Source organism: Myxine glutinosa, chromosome 6 (assembly GCF_964187855.1).
Source record: "Myxine glutinosa chromosome 6, kmMyxGlut1.1, whole genome shotgun sequence".
Taxonomy (NCBI): Eukaryota; Metazoa; Chordata; class Myxini; order Myxiniformes; family Myxinidae; genus Myxine; species Myxine glutinosa.
The window spans coordinates 170,517,043-170,536,967 of record NC_136266.1 but is presented as its reverse complement, the minus strand read 5'-3'; the positions used below and the strand labels follow the sequence as shown (position 1 = coordinate 170,536,967).

At 42.9% G+C, this 19,925-nt stretch overlaps 1 protein-coding gene across 2 annotated transcripts in view; it reads right to left on the bottom strand.

Annotated features, from left to right (window-relative positions):
- LOC137414861 (dynein regulatory complex protein 11-like) overlaps nt 1-19,925 on the bottom strand; it is a 294,354-nt gene that overhangs the window by 175,635 nt on the left and 98,794 nt on the right. For both annotated transcript variants that reach the window (XM_068100414.2, XM_078780880.1), the window contains exons 4-5: nt 7,743-7,862; nt 4,989-5,171 (exon numbers count right to left, since the gene is read on the bottom strand). In XM_068100414.2, the coding sequence (XP_067956515.2) occupies nt 4,989-5,171; nt 7,743-7,862 (303 nt within the window). The remainder of the gene's footprint in view (nt 1-4,988; nt 5,172-7,742; nt 7,863-19,925) is intronic.

The window sequence follows — 19,925 nt, the reverse complement described above, 5'->3', positions numbered from 1 at the left end:
ACATTGTCTACCTTCTTGGGTACAACAGAGTAAGCTGTGAACAGAGCTCGGTGCGCTGGTTCCACCGTGTTGAAAATTGATACGAAATATGTCTACATGTTAAACCTAAAAACAATAAAATCTAACAAACAGAAGCATGTTAGATTTGTGGGATCAAATGATATCAATTTGAAAGGAGTGATGAATCTTCTATCGTAAATGGAATCAATGGTGGTATTCAAGAGCTTTTAAGTTGAAGCCAATTTACAACTGGCATTTCTGGAGATCAGCATCTTCCTGGTAATAATTTTGCAGACCTGGAACAAGGTCAGGAGGGAAAACGTGGAAATTTAGAAGGAGGAGGGCTTGGGATGGGGTGGGGGTTAATGAGGGTAATAAAGATCATGGTTTTGGATTGGGGATGATCTTAGATGGTGGTGAACAGCTGTCCTGAAGACCTTGAGGGATGAATGAGATTGAAGAGAATGTAGAAGTTGGTTCCACAGGTGTGAAAAAATAGGAATACGTCCATCAATTTCTTTGTTTTTCTTTATTTATTCGGCCTTTACAAGATAGTCAGTCGAGCACAAGCCTGGGCCACCCTGCTTTATTCTGTAAATGCAATTTCTTTGTCAGAGACCACATTAGGGTGATGCCATTTCATTCTGTAATATGGGTGTACAGGCCCAAGCCCATATGTCATAAGACCAATCGAGATTTGCTTCAGTCATTCCAATGAGGCAATGTTTTGGATACAAATTATCTAATTTATAGTATTCCCGAAGTATACGAAACATTCTGCAAAATATTTTGTATTTTAATCAGTCATTGTTTTTCTTTGGACTTTGTACTCCATTCTTTGGACTCGTCCATCTACTGTCGTTCCGCCACTTTACATTCAGTGGGAATGAATATATATATATATATATATATATATATATATATATATATATATATATTGTTACGGACCGCGGATAAGATGTTAATTTGCCGAGCGGATGGCGCCACGGCCCGAACCGTTAACAATGACTAGACCCGATTCCTTAAACGTGGGCCAAATCGTGCCACAGATATTCAATGGGGAAAAGACAAAGGCGACGGATGTGAAGAAGAAGAAGACAAAAAAAGGTTTTAAATATGATTATTATTTATTACTATTTACAGGACCAAAGAAACCAAGGAAGAAGGAAGGATAACAAAATAAAGACAGAAAGAGGGACGGACCAGAATGACACAGTGAAAATGCTAGCTTATCTACACAGGCTTAACTTATACCCTGGACAGAACAAACAAAGACGGACTCACACGAATGGGGAATGGAGGCAGGACTGAATGGCTGGACCGGGAGGAAGGTTCAGCTCGGACCAGAGGACAGCCGGGCCGGGAGGGAGCAGCCGCCACCCTTCCTCAACAGCAACCTGCCGTCAACGCTCAAGCTGCGGCGGTCAAAGCTGCGATGGTTCAAGGCTGCTGTGGTTCAAGCTCCGGTGGTTCAAACTGCTGCCGTGGGGACGTCGTGTGCTTTCTCAGGACTCCTTTTCATCACTCCTGCGCACTTCTCTCAGAGGCTTCCTTCTCACTTCTTTCGCGCACTTCTCTCAGAGGCGTCCTTCTCACTACTCCTGCGCACTTGTGTCAAAGGCTTCCCCCGCGCTTCTTTTGCGGCTTCCGCGCGCGCTTTTTATAACGCCGCGGGCAAATCAAGCCGCCGGCGTCTAGAACACGCCCATCGGTGAGCTCGCCTCGGCCCTGATTGGTCGGCACGGCCCTCTGGCTCCACCCTTGATGACGATGGGCGGGCACGCCCAGGATTCGGCAGCTCCTCCCCCTTCTTCTCCGAGCCGACCGCATGGCAATGGCGGCAAATTCAGTTGGCAGTAGAGGCTTTGGGAATGGGAATGAAAGGGGATCTATCTATTTGAATTCGGTGCAATGGAGTGTCAATTAATGGAAGACAAGGCCTTACCCTACTACACAGAATAAGGAAATAACTGTCAACAAGGAGGAAATCTATGATTGGCTAACGTGATTGTTTATGAAATAACTACGGAACGACCTTTGACCTTTATACACAGACTGGAGGCAGGAGGGTCCAGAATAAAGCAATAAAAAAAAACACAATCCTCATATCCACAACAATATATACAGGGTGATTGAAAAGCAACTCCCTATTTTAAAATATTTAGAAATTATTTATTTATTGTAATAATTTTGTCAAATTTTTAGTGTTTGTTCCTAAATGTATGAGAATTTAATTTGTGTTGGTTTTTTTTCAGATTATTTTTTGTTTGAAATTCGGAAGCCCTACAAACATGGCTGGACGTCTTACCCTGCAGGAGCGTGCCCAGCTAGCGGCACGTTACGAAGTTTGGATGCTGGCTTGGTATGAAGATTGGTCTGATCTCTTTGAAAATATCCTCTGGTCTGATGAAGCGGTATTTCACATCGGTGGGTTTGTGAACCGTCACAACTGCTATTACTGGGCAGGAGAAGATCCTCGTGTTATTTCTGAAAAAACGCAATATCGGCCCAAGGTAACGGTGTGGTGTGGAATGACTTCGGAAAGGATTGTAGGTCCCTTCATTCTTCGCGATACCATGAATGCCAAAAGGTACCTCACCATGCTGCAAGACGAAATCTGGCCAATTATCAGTGCTTCGGAGAATGTTGAAGATTTGATTTTCATGCAAGGTGGCGCTCCTCCACATTTTGCTATTGTTGTTCGTGAATGGCTGAATGCCCACTTCCCTGGGAGATGGATGGGTCGTCGTGGTCCGTATGAGTGGCCAGCCAGGAGCCCTGACTTAACACCATGTGACTTTTTTCTTTGGGGTTGGGTAAAAGAGCAAGTCTACTGTACCAAACCAACGACTTTGGAAGAACTTGAAGGGCGAATACGAGAAGTTATGTCTTCCATCCCACAAGAGTTCCTGGTGAAATCAGTTGACGCGGTTCCCGGGCGGCTTGAGAAGCTGGTGGCGAATTCTGGTGCCCATATCGAATTTTAAATAAAACTTCATGCTATACGCTTTCTTCTTATATCCATTTCTTGTAAAAATTATAGTTAAGAAATAAATTATAAGTATTTTAAAATAGGGAGTTACATTTCAATCACCCTGTATATATATATATATATATATATATATATATATATATATATATATATATATATATATATATATATATATATATATATATATACAGTCACATGAAAAAGTAAGTACACCCTATGTAAAGTTTTGACTTTTTCAACATATTTCAACATACAGCTATTTTATCTTCATTTCAACAATATTGATAGATAAAGGTGATATAATAAAACAAATATCATGAAACATTTACATTTTGAAGTCCATTGTATAATTTAAATAAACATAAATGCAAATTTCGCATGTGGAAAAAGTAAGTACACCCCCACATTTATCACTACTTCAAATACCCAAAATTAGAATCAGGTGCACCAGCTAAGGTGCAAATGATTAGAACATCGTTAGAGAGGATCTTGGAGGAACCTGTCTTATTTAAACCTCAGACATTTAGTTTCGTTTGCTCTTTGTTGTTGAAGTGTTCGGCATCACCATGCCTGGATCAAAAGAGCTCTCTGAGGCCTTCAGAAACAAGGTTATAGATGCCTACAAGTCTCGGAACGGATTTTAAAAGATCTCCAAACAATTTGAAATCAATCATTCGACTGTCCGGAAGATCATATACAAGTGGAGAAGATTCCAAACGACTGCCAACTTGTTCAGGCCAGGCCGCCTCAGCAAGTTCAGCCCGAGAGCAGACCAAAAGATGCTGAAAAAAGTCTCTAAGAACCCCAGAATGTCATCACGCGACCAACAGGTAGCTCTTGCCACTGTTGATGTCAAAGTGCACGAGTCTACCATTAGAAAGAGGCTGCACAAATTTGATCTCCATGGGAGGTGTGCCAGGAGGAAACCTTTGCTGTCCAGAAAGAACATCAGGGCAAGACTAAAGTTTGCCAATGAACACCGAGGCAAAGACCAACACTTCTGGAACAATGTGCTCTGGACAGATGAGTCAAAGGTAGAGCTATTTGGCCACAGTACCAGAAGACATGTTTGGCAAAAACCAAAGACAGCATTTGACCACAAGAACCTGATACCAACTGTAAAGCATGGTGGTGGAAATATTTTGGTTTGGGGCAGCTTTGCTGCATCAGGGCCTGGGCAGCTCACTATCATAGAATCCACTATGAATTCTTCATTGTACCAGAGGGTGCTTGAGGATAATGTGAGGCCATCTGTCAGAAAGTTGAAGCTCAACCGAAGGTGGACCTTGCAACATCACAATGACCCTAAACATACCAGTAAATCCTCCAAGGAATGGCTGAAAAGAAAGAAATGGAGAGTTCTGGAATGGCCAAGTCAAAGGCCGGATCTAAATCCCATCGAGATGTTGTGGTGGGATTTGAAACGTGCATGCTGTGCAAAAAAAAATTGTTGAATAAATTATTGCAAAGTCAATCTTTCATTGTTTTTTGTTCAATTAGATCACCTTTATCTATAGATACTGTTTAAATGAAGATCAAATATAGATATGTCCACATATGATACAAAAATAAAAAACATTTCATGGGGTGCACTTTCTTTTTCCACATGCAAATTTGCATTTCTGTTTATTTAAATTATACAATGGACTACAAAATGTAAATGTTTCATGATATTTGTTATATTATATCACCTGTATCCATCAATATTGTTGAAATGAAGATCAAATAGCTGTGTATTGAAATATGTTGAAAAAGTCAAAACTTTACATGGGGTGTACTTACTTTTTCACGAGACTGTATATACATTCAACAGTTGTACTCGACATTGCCCAGTGCTGTTCTAATTGTGTTGGCATTTTGAAGAAATCAAATTTTGTTTTTTTCTATTTTTTTTGTGGGAGCCTAAAGCACTTCCCTGCATCCACAAAAATATACAAATTGAGTCAAATCAACAAGGTTCAAGTTGTTAAAATCAAGCAGATATTTCCATGAGGACCTTTTGGATACGCTGAGCTGCGACGACACGGTCCATTTCAACCACACCGTTGCTCTCCTTGTCCCATTTCCTTTCCTTCTGCATGTGCTCATTATTCATGGAAAGACGGCCCTGCCGTGCTCGCTCCACCAACTGTACTAATCGCACGGCCTCCTCCAGAGACATGGACACTTGTTCACCCATCTGAATACAGTCGAGTCCACAACAATGAATACATTGTTCACATATTTGGTAAGATAAAGAGCAAATATAGTGACAAGATGCATCAAAATAACCAATTACCACTTCATACAAGGAACAGCAAAATAATAAAACAAAGCTATTAAAACTAGCCTGGAGAAAATGAACAATTCCTATAATGCTGGGGCAGTACTCCTCAGAGATGAAATCATGATGCCACATCAAAGCGGCATGCTCACCCTCGTTTTTCTACCTCGGATCATCAGTGCAGGAACAACGCTACTCGTGACACAGAGGGTGCATTGCCGAGAGCTGCAAGTTTGGACCCTGCTATCACCGGCTCAGAGACACAATGTATACCTCCGCATGCTATAACCAGGCTACGGCCATACCGCCATATGTAAAAGGGGTTTCTGAAAGCGCTGCTTTCTACCACACTCGGTTCTCTCCGGCCTCTTTTGCTCCGACAAAGCGTTACACCCAAAACGCCAGCTTCTCATTGCTTCACATGGCAGTTATACTTTGACCAATGCTCTGTTCATCTGTTCTTTCTGAAACTAACTTGCACAGGAATGCGGTTTCATTTGAATTTGTCACTACCAAAAGCCAGCCAGAGACCTTTAGGTTTCCACTCTTCTCAATTCCCTCCTGCCGGCAATTAGTTTAGGTAAGGGTAAATCATAAATGGATCATTTATTCAGCAGCCTTGCTATCAACGCTGCCTCAGTGTTGTTGGCCTTGTTGACATGAGACCTGTTGTTGACCTCGTCCAGTGTTGTGCGTGTCTTCGAGACTGCCGGGTGTTTGTTTTTACTGACTGCACGCTGTGTAATTTCTTATTGGCTTATTATTGTAACTAGTGGGGTCACCCATGGGAATCCCACAGGCATGGAGGTGCATCGTTGCGATAGGTGCAGCCGTTTTTGCAGTACCCGGGACAATAACGTTAGGCGGGAGTCCAAACCTGAAAATGCTGGAGACCAAAGCTGAATTGGAAAAACAATATAGCCTATTTTACTCCAGGGGGTCCCAGGATTACCCACCCAAAATATTGTTGTGATCGGTTCAGCCGTTTTTGCGGTACCTGGGAACGGACGGACGGACAGACAGACAGACAAACAGACGGATGGACATTTGGTGAATTATAGTAAGATAAACACACTCGCACCCCTCTCACAAAGTCTAGCAGACGTTCCCTGTGGGCCTACTACAAGTCTGTGCAGCAATCGGCTTTCTGAGAGGACTCTGAAAGCTTGGTTGGGTCATTGGCCACGCGTTGGCCACATCCCCTCTCCCAACGCTGCTGTGCAAGGAACTTCCAGTCTGATTGCATTGTCCTCTGCTACACTCAGGTTACCGTGGGTAACTTGAACCCATGCATTTGGGGACCAAATCTCTTGAGGGTGTTTGTGACAGCTGGTAACATGTGTAAAGAATTGACCTGAAATTTTTAATTTTGGAAAATTCATCGTGGAGCGGCTTAAACTAATTTTGCTTGATTTAACCAACTATACTATGGCTAATCGGCACCGCATCATGTGGGTGAATTGCAACAATTTGGATTGCGACACGCAGTTTTTAATTACAATTTCATACAAGGTGGAAGCCATGTCGAGCGAGGAAGCCTCGTCTGTGATGAGATGAGCTGAGCTGCTATGTTCCAGAGTGCCGATTCTAAGAAGGGGTCAGACAATGTGGAATCGCTGTTGAGGGCCGGATATAATCCACAGGTAATCACTCGACCAGCCGGGATGCAATTTCCCCATGGGCACATCAAATAATAGCCATGGTTAATGCTAACCTGAATGCTAATATAGACAAGATAAAAGCTGATAATGCAAGAAAACATACACATAAAATCAGCTCAACACCAATGAAATTATTTATCATAGTCAAGAGCACACCTGGGATATTCTACCTCTCATAAGCATCTGACATCGGACAATTAATGTTCCTGAAGTTTCGGGAACTGAGCGGCGTGCTGATGAGGAGGGGAGTGTCGTTGAAGCTGAAGGGAAAGGTGTATGCTGCATGTGTGAGCAGTGTTATGATTTATGGGAGCGAGACATGGGTAATGAACGTAGAGCAGCAACGAAGGCTGGAAAGGGTCGAAATGCGAATGGTTCGGTGGATGTGCGGAGTATCGTTGAGAGAGAGGAAGACAAATGATGAATTGCAAAAGATGATGGGAATAGAGCCTGTGATGGATGCTGTGAAGAGGAACAGGTTGAGATGGTTTGGTCATGTGTTGAGGAAGGCTGAAAGTGACTGGTTGAGAAGAGTGATGGAAATGAATGTAGAAGGAAGTAGAGGACGGGGAAGACCGAGAAAGACTTGGCTAAAGATGGTCGAAGAAGAAATGCGGGCAAGGGGTTTAACAAGGCAAGGGGGCCTACTACAAGAAATAGGGCACAATGGAGAAGATCGTCATGGGGAACGCAAGGCTAACCCCCGCTCTTGCAGGGGAAATGGCCTTAAAATGCCTGTTGTTGTGTTGTATAAGCATCTGACATGATTAAGCAATGAATGAAAATGTTCGGTTCCTGATGTACAACTTTCCACAACAAAACTTACATTTTGGTTAACTCGAGGCTTCAATCCGTCCAACAATGCACTAAGATGCTTCTGCCTGCCTTGCAAGATTTGCTTTCTTTCATTGATGATGTACCTGGGTATTGGTACGTCTAGATCTTGCTGTTGGTTTAAAAAAAACAAAAAACAATTGAAACATTTTCAAAACATAAGGCACATGCTGCAATTTTAAATGAAGAAAGAGAAAGGATGAAAAAAAATTGATGATCATGGATGATGATGATGATGATGATGAACAAAGACACGACAGTATGGTGGAGATAAAATCTGGATGACTGATGTAATTGCTAACCTGGTTTTTTTGGGGGGTTTTTTGTATACAAGATCGAGGCTCTTGAAAGAGCTAACATTAATCACACAAAAAGTCAAACCGACACATAAAACACAAAAATAAGGGGAGCGGTAGACAAGATGGGGAGAGAGGGGGAAGGACACAAACACAACATTTGAGAGAAGGGACATCGGGAGAAATGTGGGAGGGGGAGGGCTTTGGGGGAGGTGGGAGAGGTATAAAACATATGAACACTGCAAGGACTTCCAGGAAAGAAGTTGGAATTTCAAAAAAAAAAATGTATCTAGGGTGAATTAGCAGGGGTAGAAAAGTTCAAGGTTTTGGATGGGGGAAGATAAGAGATGGTGGTGAACAGCTGTTTTAAAGACCTGGAGGGAGGGGTGGGATTGAAGGGAGTGGGGGAGTTTGTTCCAGAGGCGGGAGAAAAGGGGAATGAAAGAGTGAAGGTGAGCAGAGAGCCTAGATTTTGGCAGTTTAACCATAAGAGGGTTGCAGGCAGATCTTGTGCGACCTGAAGGAATATTGGGGGGACAGAGCACAGACAGAGCTGGGGGAGCAAGGCTGGAGACGAGTCGGTAGAAGACAGAAAGACCACCAACCTGCCTGCGGTGAGAGTGAAAGGCCCTTGGAGTTAACTTCATCGCAGGAGATTCCAATGATTCTGAAAGCTTTGGTTTCAACAGCGTGAAGCCGAGCTAGGTGTGAGGCCGGAGCACCAGCCCAGAGGGGGGAACAGTATTCAATTGAGCTGCGGATGAAAGCCTTGTATGTGGTGAGGAGCTCAGGTGTGCCAAGGAAGGACTTCGCACGACGGAGGATGCCCAGTCGGCGACTGGCTTTGGAGGCCAGCTTGGAAATGTGGTTTTCCCAAGAAAGATCATGGCAGATAGTGAGACCCAAAAGCTTGAGCGACAGAACTTCTTGGAGAGGATTGTTGAGAAAGTAGATGGGAGGGTTTTCCAGTTGGTCCTTTCGGAGAGACATCGTAAGAGTGTGACATTTGTCAGGATTGAAAGACATGTTCCACTTGTTTGACCAGTCTGATTTTTTCCAGGTCTGCAGAGAGTGAGGAGGCTGCAGACTGCCAATCTGAGGGATGAGGAATGGAGCGGCAGATAGTGGAGTCATCAGCAAAGACATAGAGAGGATTTTCCAGAGAGTCGGAGAGATCATTGATGAAGACCAGAAATAGCACAGGGCCCAGAACACTACCTTGGGGAACTCCAGCCAGAACAGGAAGGGGAGATGAGAGAAATCCATTCAGGGCCACACGTTGCCTTCGACCAGAGAGGAAGTCTGCAAGCCATGAGTGGAGATTTCCATGGATACCATAGGAGGAGAGTTTGGTGAGCAGAGCTGGGTGCCAGACCGTATCGAAGGCACGTGATATGTCAAGTGAGACAGCTCTGATTTCCTGTTTGGCATTGAGGACCTCCATCCATTGTTTAGACAGCAGAAGCAACATGTCCAGAGTAGAATGACCTGGTCTGAATCCAAATTGATGATCAGAGATCAAGCCATTGGAGAAGAGGAAGGATTTGATATCCGAAGCAATGATGGATTCCATGACTTTGCTGATAATTGGAAGCAGGCTGATTGGTCTGTAGCTGCAAGGATCTGTTTTTGCACATTTTTTGTGTTTAGCGGTAATGTTTTCTGATTTCCAAGATGCTGGCAGATGACCTTGAGCAAAAGAGAGGGTGAAAAGAACAGGGAGAGGGTGAGATAGAGCGGCAGAGCAGAATTTTAGGACGCGTGGGCTGATGCCGTCTGGTCCAGTTGCAGAATCAGAGTCGAGGTTTGACAAAAACTTCTCCACCTTGTCAGGAGAGAAGGACACAGAGTCCAGGAGCAGTTGGGTTCGACTGGGAAAGGTGGGAACAGAGAGAGATGGGTTTGGGACACAAGATTTTGAGGCAAACACAGAGTTGAGGCATTCGGCTTTGTCACGTGTGGTGTCAACTGTGTAGCCATTTGAGGTAAGGGAGGGGATGGAGGGAGAACAAACACCAGAAACGGATTTGACCAGATGCCACCAGGATTTGGAGGAAGGAGACAGGTTTGAGAGTTCAATCTTGAGTGTGGAGAGATAGTGCTTCCTGGCTCTCCTGAGGGTAGACACCCACTTTATTTTACGAGCAAAGAACCCGTTTTTGTGGACCGGTTAACTTTAGATCTTAGTGTCCTGAGTTTGAACCCCTGTCGTACCATTGAAATAACACCCGATGGGTTGACTCAGCCTATTATCCTTCCGAGGTCGGTAAAATGAGTAGCAGGTTAATGGTGATAGAGGGGCATTGCATCAACGAAACAGCCACGCTTCCAGAAAAATGATGCAGCCAAGCAGCCGCAGGCTGCATATGAGGCCCCACCACCATCCATGTAATTGCAGTATTAAATAGCATGGATGTTAAATTCCCCTTCTTCCAATTTTTTTATTTTCTCCAATTCTTTCCCCGACCCTCCAATCACCCCTTGGCCGGTTACAACCACCAATCTTCAAATCATTCATTACCAGTGGTTCAGGAGAGCATAAGAGTAAAACAAACACACAACCAGCATGACACTGTAGTATGATAACTCACACACTTAGCTCTTACACTAGCCTCGATTCTGTAAACCAAAAAAAAGACTGGAACAAAAGTCTAACAGCGGCGTAGCCGGGCTTGTAAAATATTATAAACCACAAACACATATGATTAGCTTTTTAAACAGTAGTTAAGGCCGTTTATAACATTAAACAAAGAGATTTGGAGGAATACTGACATCCATGAGGTAAGTTTTACTTACAGAACTGAGGGAAGATCTACTGTAATCTATGTACCCCACAAGGGTTGGAGGTGTGACCATTTACCAAGCAGATAGCTAGTGCTTGCCAAGCCAGTCATTCCTTAACGGTTTTTTTGATGTATGCACCCTTCCTGCCCATTCCCGCAGTGAGCAGGTGTACTCGTAAATTAAAATATCGGTCGGTAAAGTCGGCCGTCGTAATCACATCATAGACGTAATGACGTAATGGACACAAAACTGCCGCTACTTTAATATGTAGAAAATGATATATTTTAACTTCCAGTACGTTTGCAGTCACTACGAAGGATTAGTGTTACAATTAGATTTACTATAATATTAAAATTATATTTCGAAAATGATATTACTATTAAAAAACCGAGGCGAATTCCTTACTTCTGCGATTATTAATATTCGTGCCGAACACCGCTTATCACCGATTCATGAACCATACACCGCTTCAATCCATTAACATTGTATTCATGACATATAATCAACTGTTTCGTTGGGGTGCTTGCTTGAGTGCTTAAGTCACTTGGCAAACCACTTGAGCTCTTTTCTTTAAGGCCTGGAATTGAAAATAGTCCATGACTGGAGCCTTCAACACAAAAAAATGAAAAATCGGTCAGAGACCAAGGACTTGCCAGAATGTACTTTTTTATCGGCCATTTAGGACAAATATGACGGCCGAACCACGTGACCAATGACGTCATCATCAACATATTTTATTCCTCATGGAGAGTTCTTTACAATGAGCCATGTCTCAATTTTTTCTGTTCAGCACTTTGAGATATGGAGGTGCAAAGTTTTTCGGTTTTTCCAAGATAGCGGCGAAACCATGTGACCGATGACGTCATCATTAACATATTTTATTCCCCATGGAGAGTTCTTTACAATGAGCCATGTCAATTTTTTCTGTTCAGCACTGAGATATGGAGGTGCAAAGTTTTTCGGTTTTTCAAAGATGGTGGCCGAACCACGTGACCGATGACGTCATCAATTGGGTACAGTCTATTCCAGGGCAAGACAAATATGTGTGCAAAGTTTGGCGATTCTACGTGCAACGGTGTAGACGTAGTGATGCAAACAGACAAACAGATGAAAAATTGGTCAGACCGAGGACTTGCCGGAATTTACTTTTTTATCGGCCATTTAGGACAAATATGGCGGCCGAACCACGTGACCGAAGACGTCATCATTAACATATTATATTCCCCATGGAGAGTTCTTTACAATGAGCCATGTCTCAATTTTTTCTATTCAGCACTTTCGGAGATATGGAGGTGCAACGTTTTTCGGTTTTTCAAAGATGGCGGCCGAACCACGTGACCGATGACGTCATCATTAACATATTTTATTCCCCATGGAGTTCTTTACAATAAGTCATGTCTCAATTTTTTCTGTTCAGCACTTTCGGAGATATAGAGGTGCAAAGTTTTTCGGTTTTTCCAAGATGGCGGCCGAACCACGTGACCGATGACGTCATTATTTGGGCACAGTATATTAGAGGGCAAGCCAAATACGTGTGCAAAGTTTGGCCATTCTACGTGCAACGGTGTAGACGTAGTGCTGCAAACAGACAAACAGATGAAAAATCGGTCAGAGACCGAGGACTTGCCGGAATGTACTTTTTTATCGGCCATTTAGGACAAATATGGCGGCCGAACCACGTGACTGATGACATCATTAACATATTTTATTCTCCGTGGAGAGTTGTTTACAATGAGCCATGTCTCAATTTTTTCTATTCAGGACTTTTGGAGATGTGGAATTGCAAAATTTTTCGGTTTTTCCAAGATGGCGGGCGAACCACGTGACTGATGACATCATTAACATATTTTATTCCACATGGAGAGTTCTTTACAATGAGCCATGTCTCAATTGTTTCTATTCAGCACTTTCGGAGATATGGAGGTGCGAGGTTTTTCGGTTTTTCCAAGATGGCGGCCGAACCACGTGACTGAGGACGTCATCATTAACATGTTTCATTCCCCATGGAGAGTTCTTTACAATGGGCCATGTCTCAATTTTTTATATTGAGCACTTTCGGAGATATGGAGGTGCAACGTTTTTCGGTTTTTCCAAGATGGCGGCCGAACCGCGTGACTGATGACGTCATCATTTGGGCACAATATATTAGAGGGACAGACAAATACGTGTGCAAAGTTTGGCGATTCTACGTGCAACGGTGTAGACGTAGTGCTGCAAACAGACAAACAGACAGACAGACAGACAGATGAAAAATCGGTCAGAGACCGAGGACTTGCCGGAATTTACTTTTTTATCGGCCGTCTAGGACAAATATGGCGGCCGAACCATGTGATCAATGACGTCATCATTAACATATTTTATTCCCCATGGAGAGTTCTTTACAATGAGCCATGTCTCAAATTTTTCTATTCAGCACATTCAGAGATATGGAGGTGCAAAATTTTTCGGTTTTTCCAAGATGGCGGCCGAACCACGTGACATATGACGTCATCATTAACAAATTTTATTCCCCATTGAGAGTTCTTTACAATGAGCCATGTCTCAATTTTTTCTGTTCAGCACTTTTGGAGATTATAGTGGTGCAACGTTTTGCCGTTTTTCCAAGATGGCGGCCGACCACGTGACTGATGACGTCATCATTAACATATTTTATTCCCCATGGAGAGTTCTTTACAATGAGCCATGTCTCAATTTTTTCTGTTCAGCACTTTTGGAGATTTAGTGGTGCAAAGTTTTGCCGTTTTACCAAGATGGCGGCCGACCACGTGACATATGACGTCATCATTAACATATTTTATTCCCCATGGAGAGTTCTTTACAATGAGCCATGTCTCAATTTTTTCTGTTCAGCACTTTTGGAGCTACAGTGGCGCAACGTTTTGCCGTTTTTCCAAGATGGCGACCGAACCACGTGACTGATGACGTCATCATTAACACATTTTATTCCCCATGGAGAGTTCTTCACAATGAGCCATGTCTCAATTTTTTCTGTTCAGTACTTTCGGAGATATAGCGGTGCAAATTATTTCGGTTTTTCCAAGATGGCCGCCGAAACACGTGACCGATGACGTCATATATTGGGCACAGTCTATTCCAGGGCAAGACGAATATGTGTGCAAAGTTTGGCGATTTTCCGTGCAACGGTGTAGACGCAGTGCTGCAAACAGACAGATGAAAAATCGGTCAGAGACCGAGGACTTGCCGGAATTTACTTTTTTATCGGCCATTTAGGACAAATATGGCGGCCGAACCACGTGACCGATGACGTCATCATTAACATATTTTATTCCCCATGGAGAGTTCTTTACAATGAGCCATGTCTCAATTTTTTCTATTCAGCACTTTTGGAGATATGGAGGTGCTAGGTTTTTCCAAGATGGCGGCTAAACCACGTGACTGATGACGTCATTATTAACATATTTTATTCCCCATGGAGAGTTCTTTACAATGAGCCATGTCTCAATTTTTTCTGTTCAGCACTTTTGGAGATATAGTGGTGCAAAGTTTTGCCGTTTTTCCAAGATGGCGGCCGACCACGTGACATATGACATCATTAACATATTTTATTCCCAATGGAGAGTTCTTTACAATGAGCCATGTCTCAATTTTTTCTGTTCAGCACTTTTGGAGATTTCGTGGTGCAAAGTTTTGCCGTTTTTCCAAGATGGCGGCCGACCACGTGACATATGACGTCATCATTAACATATTTTATTCCCCATGGAGAGTTCTTTACAATGAGCCATGTCTCAATTTTTTCTGTTCAGTACTTTCGGAGATATAGAGGTGCAAAGTTTTTCGGTTTTTCCAAGATGGCGGCCGAACCACGTCACCGATGTCGTCATCAATTGGGCACAGTCTATTCCAGGGCAAGACCAATATGTGTGCAAAGTTTGGCGATTCTACGTGCAACAGTGTAGACGCAGTGCTGCAAACAGACAGACAGACAGACAGACAAACAGACAGATGAAAAATCGGTCAGAGACCGAGGACTTGCCGGAATGTACTTTTTTATCGGCCATTTAGGACAAATATGGCGGCCAAACCACGTGACCGATGAAGTCATCATTACTTGTTTTCTAAACTAATTTATTCCTTGATGATGCTCAAGAAATTTCATCTTGATCGGATGAAGTTTTGTACTTGGCGAATTATGACGTCATAATGGAGGAACCTATGACATCATCATTAACATATTTTATTCCCCATGGAGAGTTCTTTACAATGAGTCATGTCTCAATTTTTTCTATTCAGGACGTTTGGAGATGTGGAGGTGCAGAGTTTTTCGGTTTTTCCAAGATGGCGGCCGAACCACGTGACTGATGACGTCATCATTAACATATTTTATTCCCCATGGAGAGTTCTTTACAATGAGCCATGTCTCAATTTTTTCTGTTCAGCACTTTTGGAGATATAGTGGTGCAAAGTTTTGCCGTTTTTCCAAGATGGCGGCCGACCACGTGACATATGACATCATCGTTAACATATTTTATTCCCCATGGAGAGTTCTTTACAATGAGCCATGTCTCAATTTTTTCTGTTCAGGACTTTTGGAGATTTCGTGGTGCAAAGTTTTGCCGTTTTTCCAAGATGGCGGCCGACCACGTGACTGATGACGTCATCATTAACATATTTTATTCCCCATGGAGAGTTCTTTACAATGAGCCATGTCTCAATTTTTTCTGTTCAGCACTTTTGGAGATATAGTGGTGCAAAGTTTTGCCGTTTTTCCAAGATGGCGGCCAACCACGTGACATATGACGTCATCATTAACATATTTTATTCCCCATGGAGAGTTCTTTACAATGAGCCATGTCTCAATTTTTTCTGTTCAGCACGTTTGGAGATATAGTGGCGCAACGTTTTGCCGTTTTTCCAAGATGGCGACCGAACCACGTGACTGATGACGTCATCATTTACATATTTTATTCCCCATGGAGAGTTCTTTACAATGAGCCATGTCTCAATTTTTTCTGTTCAGTACTTTCGGAGATATAGAGGTGCAAAGTTTTTCGGTTTTTCCAAGATGGCGGCCGAACCACGTCACCGATGACGTCATCAATTGGGCACAGTCTATTCCAGGGCAAGACCAATATGTGTGCAAAGTTTGGCGATTCTACGTGCAACGGTGTAGACGCAGTGCTGCAAACAGACAGACAAACAGACAGACAGACAGACAGACAGACAAACAAACGAACAGATCAACATACTTGCCGGAAAATTTTTCCGGCAAGTAACAAACAGATGAAAAATCGGTCAGAGACCGAGGACTTGCCGGAATTTACCTTTTTATCGGCCATTTAGGACAAATATGGCGGCCGAACCACATGGCTGATGACGTCATCATTAACATATTTTATTCCCCATGGAGAGTTCTTTACAATGAGCCATGTCTCAATTTTTTCTATACAGGACTTTTGGAGATGTGGAGGTGCAGGGTTTTTCGGTTTTTCCAAGATGGCGGCCGACCACGTGACTGATGACGTCATCATTAACATATTTTATTCCCCATGGAGAGTTCTTTACAATGAGCCATGTCTCAATTTTTTCTGTTCAGCACTTTTGGAGATATAGTGGTGCAAAGTTTTGCCGTTTTTCCAAGATGGCGGCCGACCACGTGACATATGACGTCATCATTAACATATTTTATTCCCCATGGAGAGTTCTTTACAATGAGCCATGTCTCAATTTTTTCTGTTCAGCACTTTTGGAGATATAGTGGCGCAACGTTTTGCCGTTTTTCCAAGATGGCGACCGAACCACGTGACTGATGACGTCATCAATTGGGCACAGTCTATTCCAGGGCAAGACCAATATGTGTGCAAAGTTTGGCGATTCTACGTGCAACGGTGTAGACGCAGTGCTGCAAACAGACAGACAGACAGATGAAAAATCGGTCAGAGACCGAGGACTTGCCGGAATGTACTTTTTTATCGGCCATTTAGGACAAATAGGGCGGCCGAACCACGTGACCGATGACGTCATCATTAACATATTTTATTCCCCATGGAGAGTTCTTTACAATGAGCCATACCTCAATTTTTTCTATTCAGGACTTTTGGAGATGTGGAGGTGCAGAGTTTTTCGGTTTTTCCAAGATGGCGGCCGAACCACGTGACCGATGATATCATCATTAACATATTTTATTCCCCATGGAGAGTTCTTTACAATGAGCCACGTCTCAATTTTTTCTATTCAGCACTTTCGGAGATATAGAGGTGCTAAGTTTTTCGGTTTTTCCAAGATGGCGGCCGAACCACGTGACCGATGACGTCATCAATTGGGCACAGTCTATTCCTGGGCAAGACAAATACGTGTGCAAAGTTTGGCCATTCTACGTGCAATGGTGTAGACGTAGTGCTGCAAACAGACAGACAAACAGACAGACAGACAAACGAACAGATTAACATACTTGCCGGAATCTTTTCCGGCAAGTAATGAAAAATCGGTCAGAGACCGAGGACTTGCCGGAATTTACTTTTTTATCGGCCATTTAGGACAAATATGGCGGCCGAACCACGTGACCGATGATGTCATCATTAACATATTTTATTCCCCGTGGAGAGTTGTTTACAATGAGCCATGTCTCAATTTTTTCTGTTAAGCACTTTTGGAGATATAGTGGTGCAAAGTTTTGCCGTTTTTCCAAGATGGCGGCCGACCACGTGACTGATGACGTCAACATTAAGATATTTTATTCCCCATGGAGAGTTCTTTACAATGAGCCATGTCTCAATTTTTTCTGTTCAGTACTTTTGGAGATATAGCGGTGCAATTTTTTTGCCGTTTTTCCAAGATGGCGGCCGAATCACGTGACCTATGACGTCATCATTAACATATTTCATTCTCCATGGAGTGTTCTTTACAATGAGCCATGTCTCAATTTTTTCTGTTCAGCACTTTTGGAGATATAGTGGTGCAAAGTTTTGCCGTTTTTCCAAGATGGCGGCCGACCACGTGACTGATGACGTCATCATTAAGATATTTTATTCCCCATGGAGAGTTCTTTACAATGAGCCATGTCTCAATTTTTTCTGTTCAGTACTTTTGGAGATATAGCGGTGCAATTTTTTTGCCGTTTTTCCAAGATGGCGGCCGAATCACGTGACCTATGACGTCATCATTAACATATTTCATTCCCCATGGAGAGTTCTTTACAATGAGCCATGTCTCAATTTTTTCTGTTCAGTACTTTTGGAGATATGGAGGTGCAAATTTTTTCGGTTTTTCCAAGATGGCGGCCGAACCACGTGACTGATGACGTCATCATTAACATGTTTTATTCCCCATGGAGAGTTCTTCACAATGAGCCATGTCTCAATTTTTTCTGTTCAGCACTTTGAGATATCGAGGTGCAAATTTTTTCGGTTTTTCCAAGATGGCGGCCGAACCACGTGACCGATGACGTCATCATTTGGGCACAGTATATTAGAGGGCAAGACCAATATGTGTGCCAAGTTTGGCGATTCTACGTGCAACGGTGTAGACGCAGTGCTGCAAACAGACAAACAGACAAACAGATGAAAAATCGGTCAGAGACCGAGGACTTGCCGGAATGTACTTTTTTATCGGCCATTTAGGACAAATATGGCGGCCGAACCACGTGACCGATGACGTCATCATTAACATATTTTATTCCCCATGGAGAGTTCTTTACAATGAGCCATGTCTCAATTTTTTCTATTCAGCACTTTTGGAGATGTGGAGGTGCAGAGGTTTTCGGTTTTTCCAAGATGGCGGCCGATCCACGTGACCAATGACATCATCATTAACATATTTTATTCCCCATGGAGAGTTCTTTACAATGAGCCATGTCTCAATTTTTTCTATTCAGCACTTTCGGAGATATGGAGGTGCTAAGTTTTTCGGTTTTTCCAAGATGGCGGCCGACCACGTGACTGATGACGTCATCATTAACATATTTTATGCCCCATGGAGAGTTCTTTACAATGAGCCATGTCTCAATTTTTTCTGTTCAGCACTTTTGGAGATATAGTGGTGCAAATTTTTGCCGTTTTTCCAAGATGGCGGCCGACCACGTGACATATGACGTCATCATTAACATATTTTATTCCCCATGGAGAGTTCTTTACAATGAGCCATGTCTCAATTTTTTCTGTTCAGTACTTTCGGAGATATAGAGGTGCAAATTTATTCGGTTTTTCCAAGATGGCGGCCGAACCACGTCACCGATGACGTCATCATTGAGGCACAGTATATTAGAGGGCAAGACCATTATGTGTGCAAAGTTTGGCGATTCTCCGTGCAACGGTGTAGACGCAGTGCTGCAAACAGACAAACAGACAGACAAACAGACAAACAGATGAAAAATCGGTCAGAGACCGAGGACTTGCCGGAATGTACTTTTTTATCGGCCATTTAGGACAAATATGGCGGCCAAACCACGTGACCGATGAAGTCATCATTACTTGTTTTCTAAACTAATTTATTCCTTGATGATGCTCAAGAAATTTCATCTTGATCGGATGAAGTTTTGTACTTGGCGAATTATGACGTCATAATGGAGGAACCTATGACATCATCATTAACATATTTTATTCCCCATGGAGAGTTCTTTACAATGAGTCATGTCTCAATTTTTTCTATTCAGGACGTTTGGAGATGTGGAGGTGCAGAGTTTTTCGGTTTTTCCAAGATGGCGGCCGAACCACGTGACTGATGACGTCATCATTAACATATTTTATTCCCCATGGAGAGTTCTTTACAATGAGCCATGTCTCAATTTTTTCTGTTCAGCACTTTTGGAGATATAGTGGTGCAAAGTTTTGCCGTTTTTCCAAGATGGCGGCCAACCACGTGACATATGACGTCATCATTAACATATTTTATTCCCCATGGAGAGTTCTTTACAATGAGCCATGTCTCAATTTTTTCTGTTCAGCACGTTTGGAGATATAGTGGCGCAACGTTTTGCCGTTTTTCCAAGATGGCGACCGAACCACGTGACTGATGACGTCATCATTTACATATTTTATTCCCCATGGAGAGTTCTTTACAATGAGCCATGTCTCAATTTTTTCTGTTCAGGACTTTTGGAGATGTGGAGGTGCAGAGTTTTTCGGTTTTTCCAAGATGGC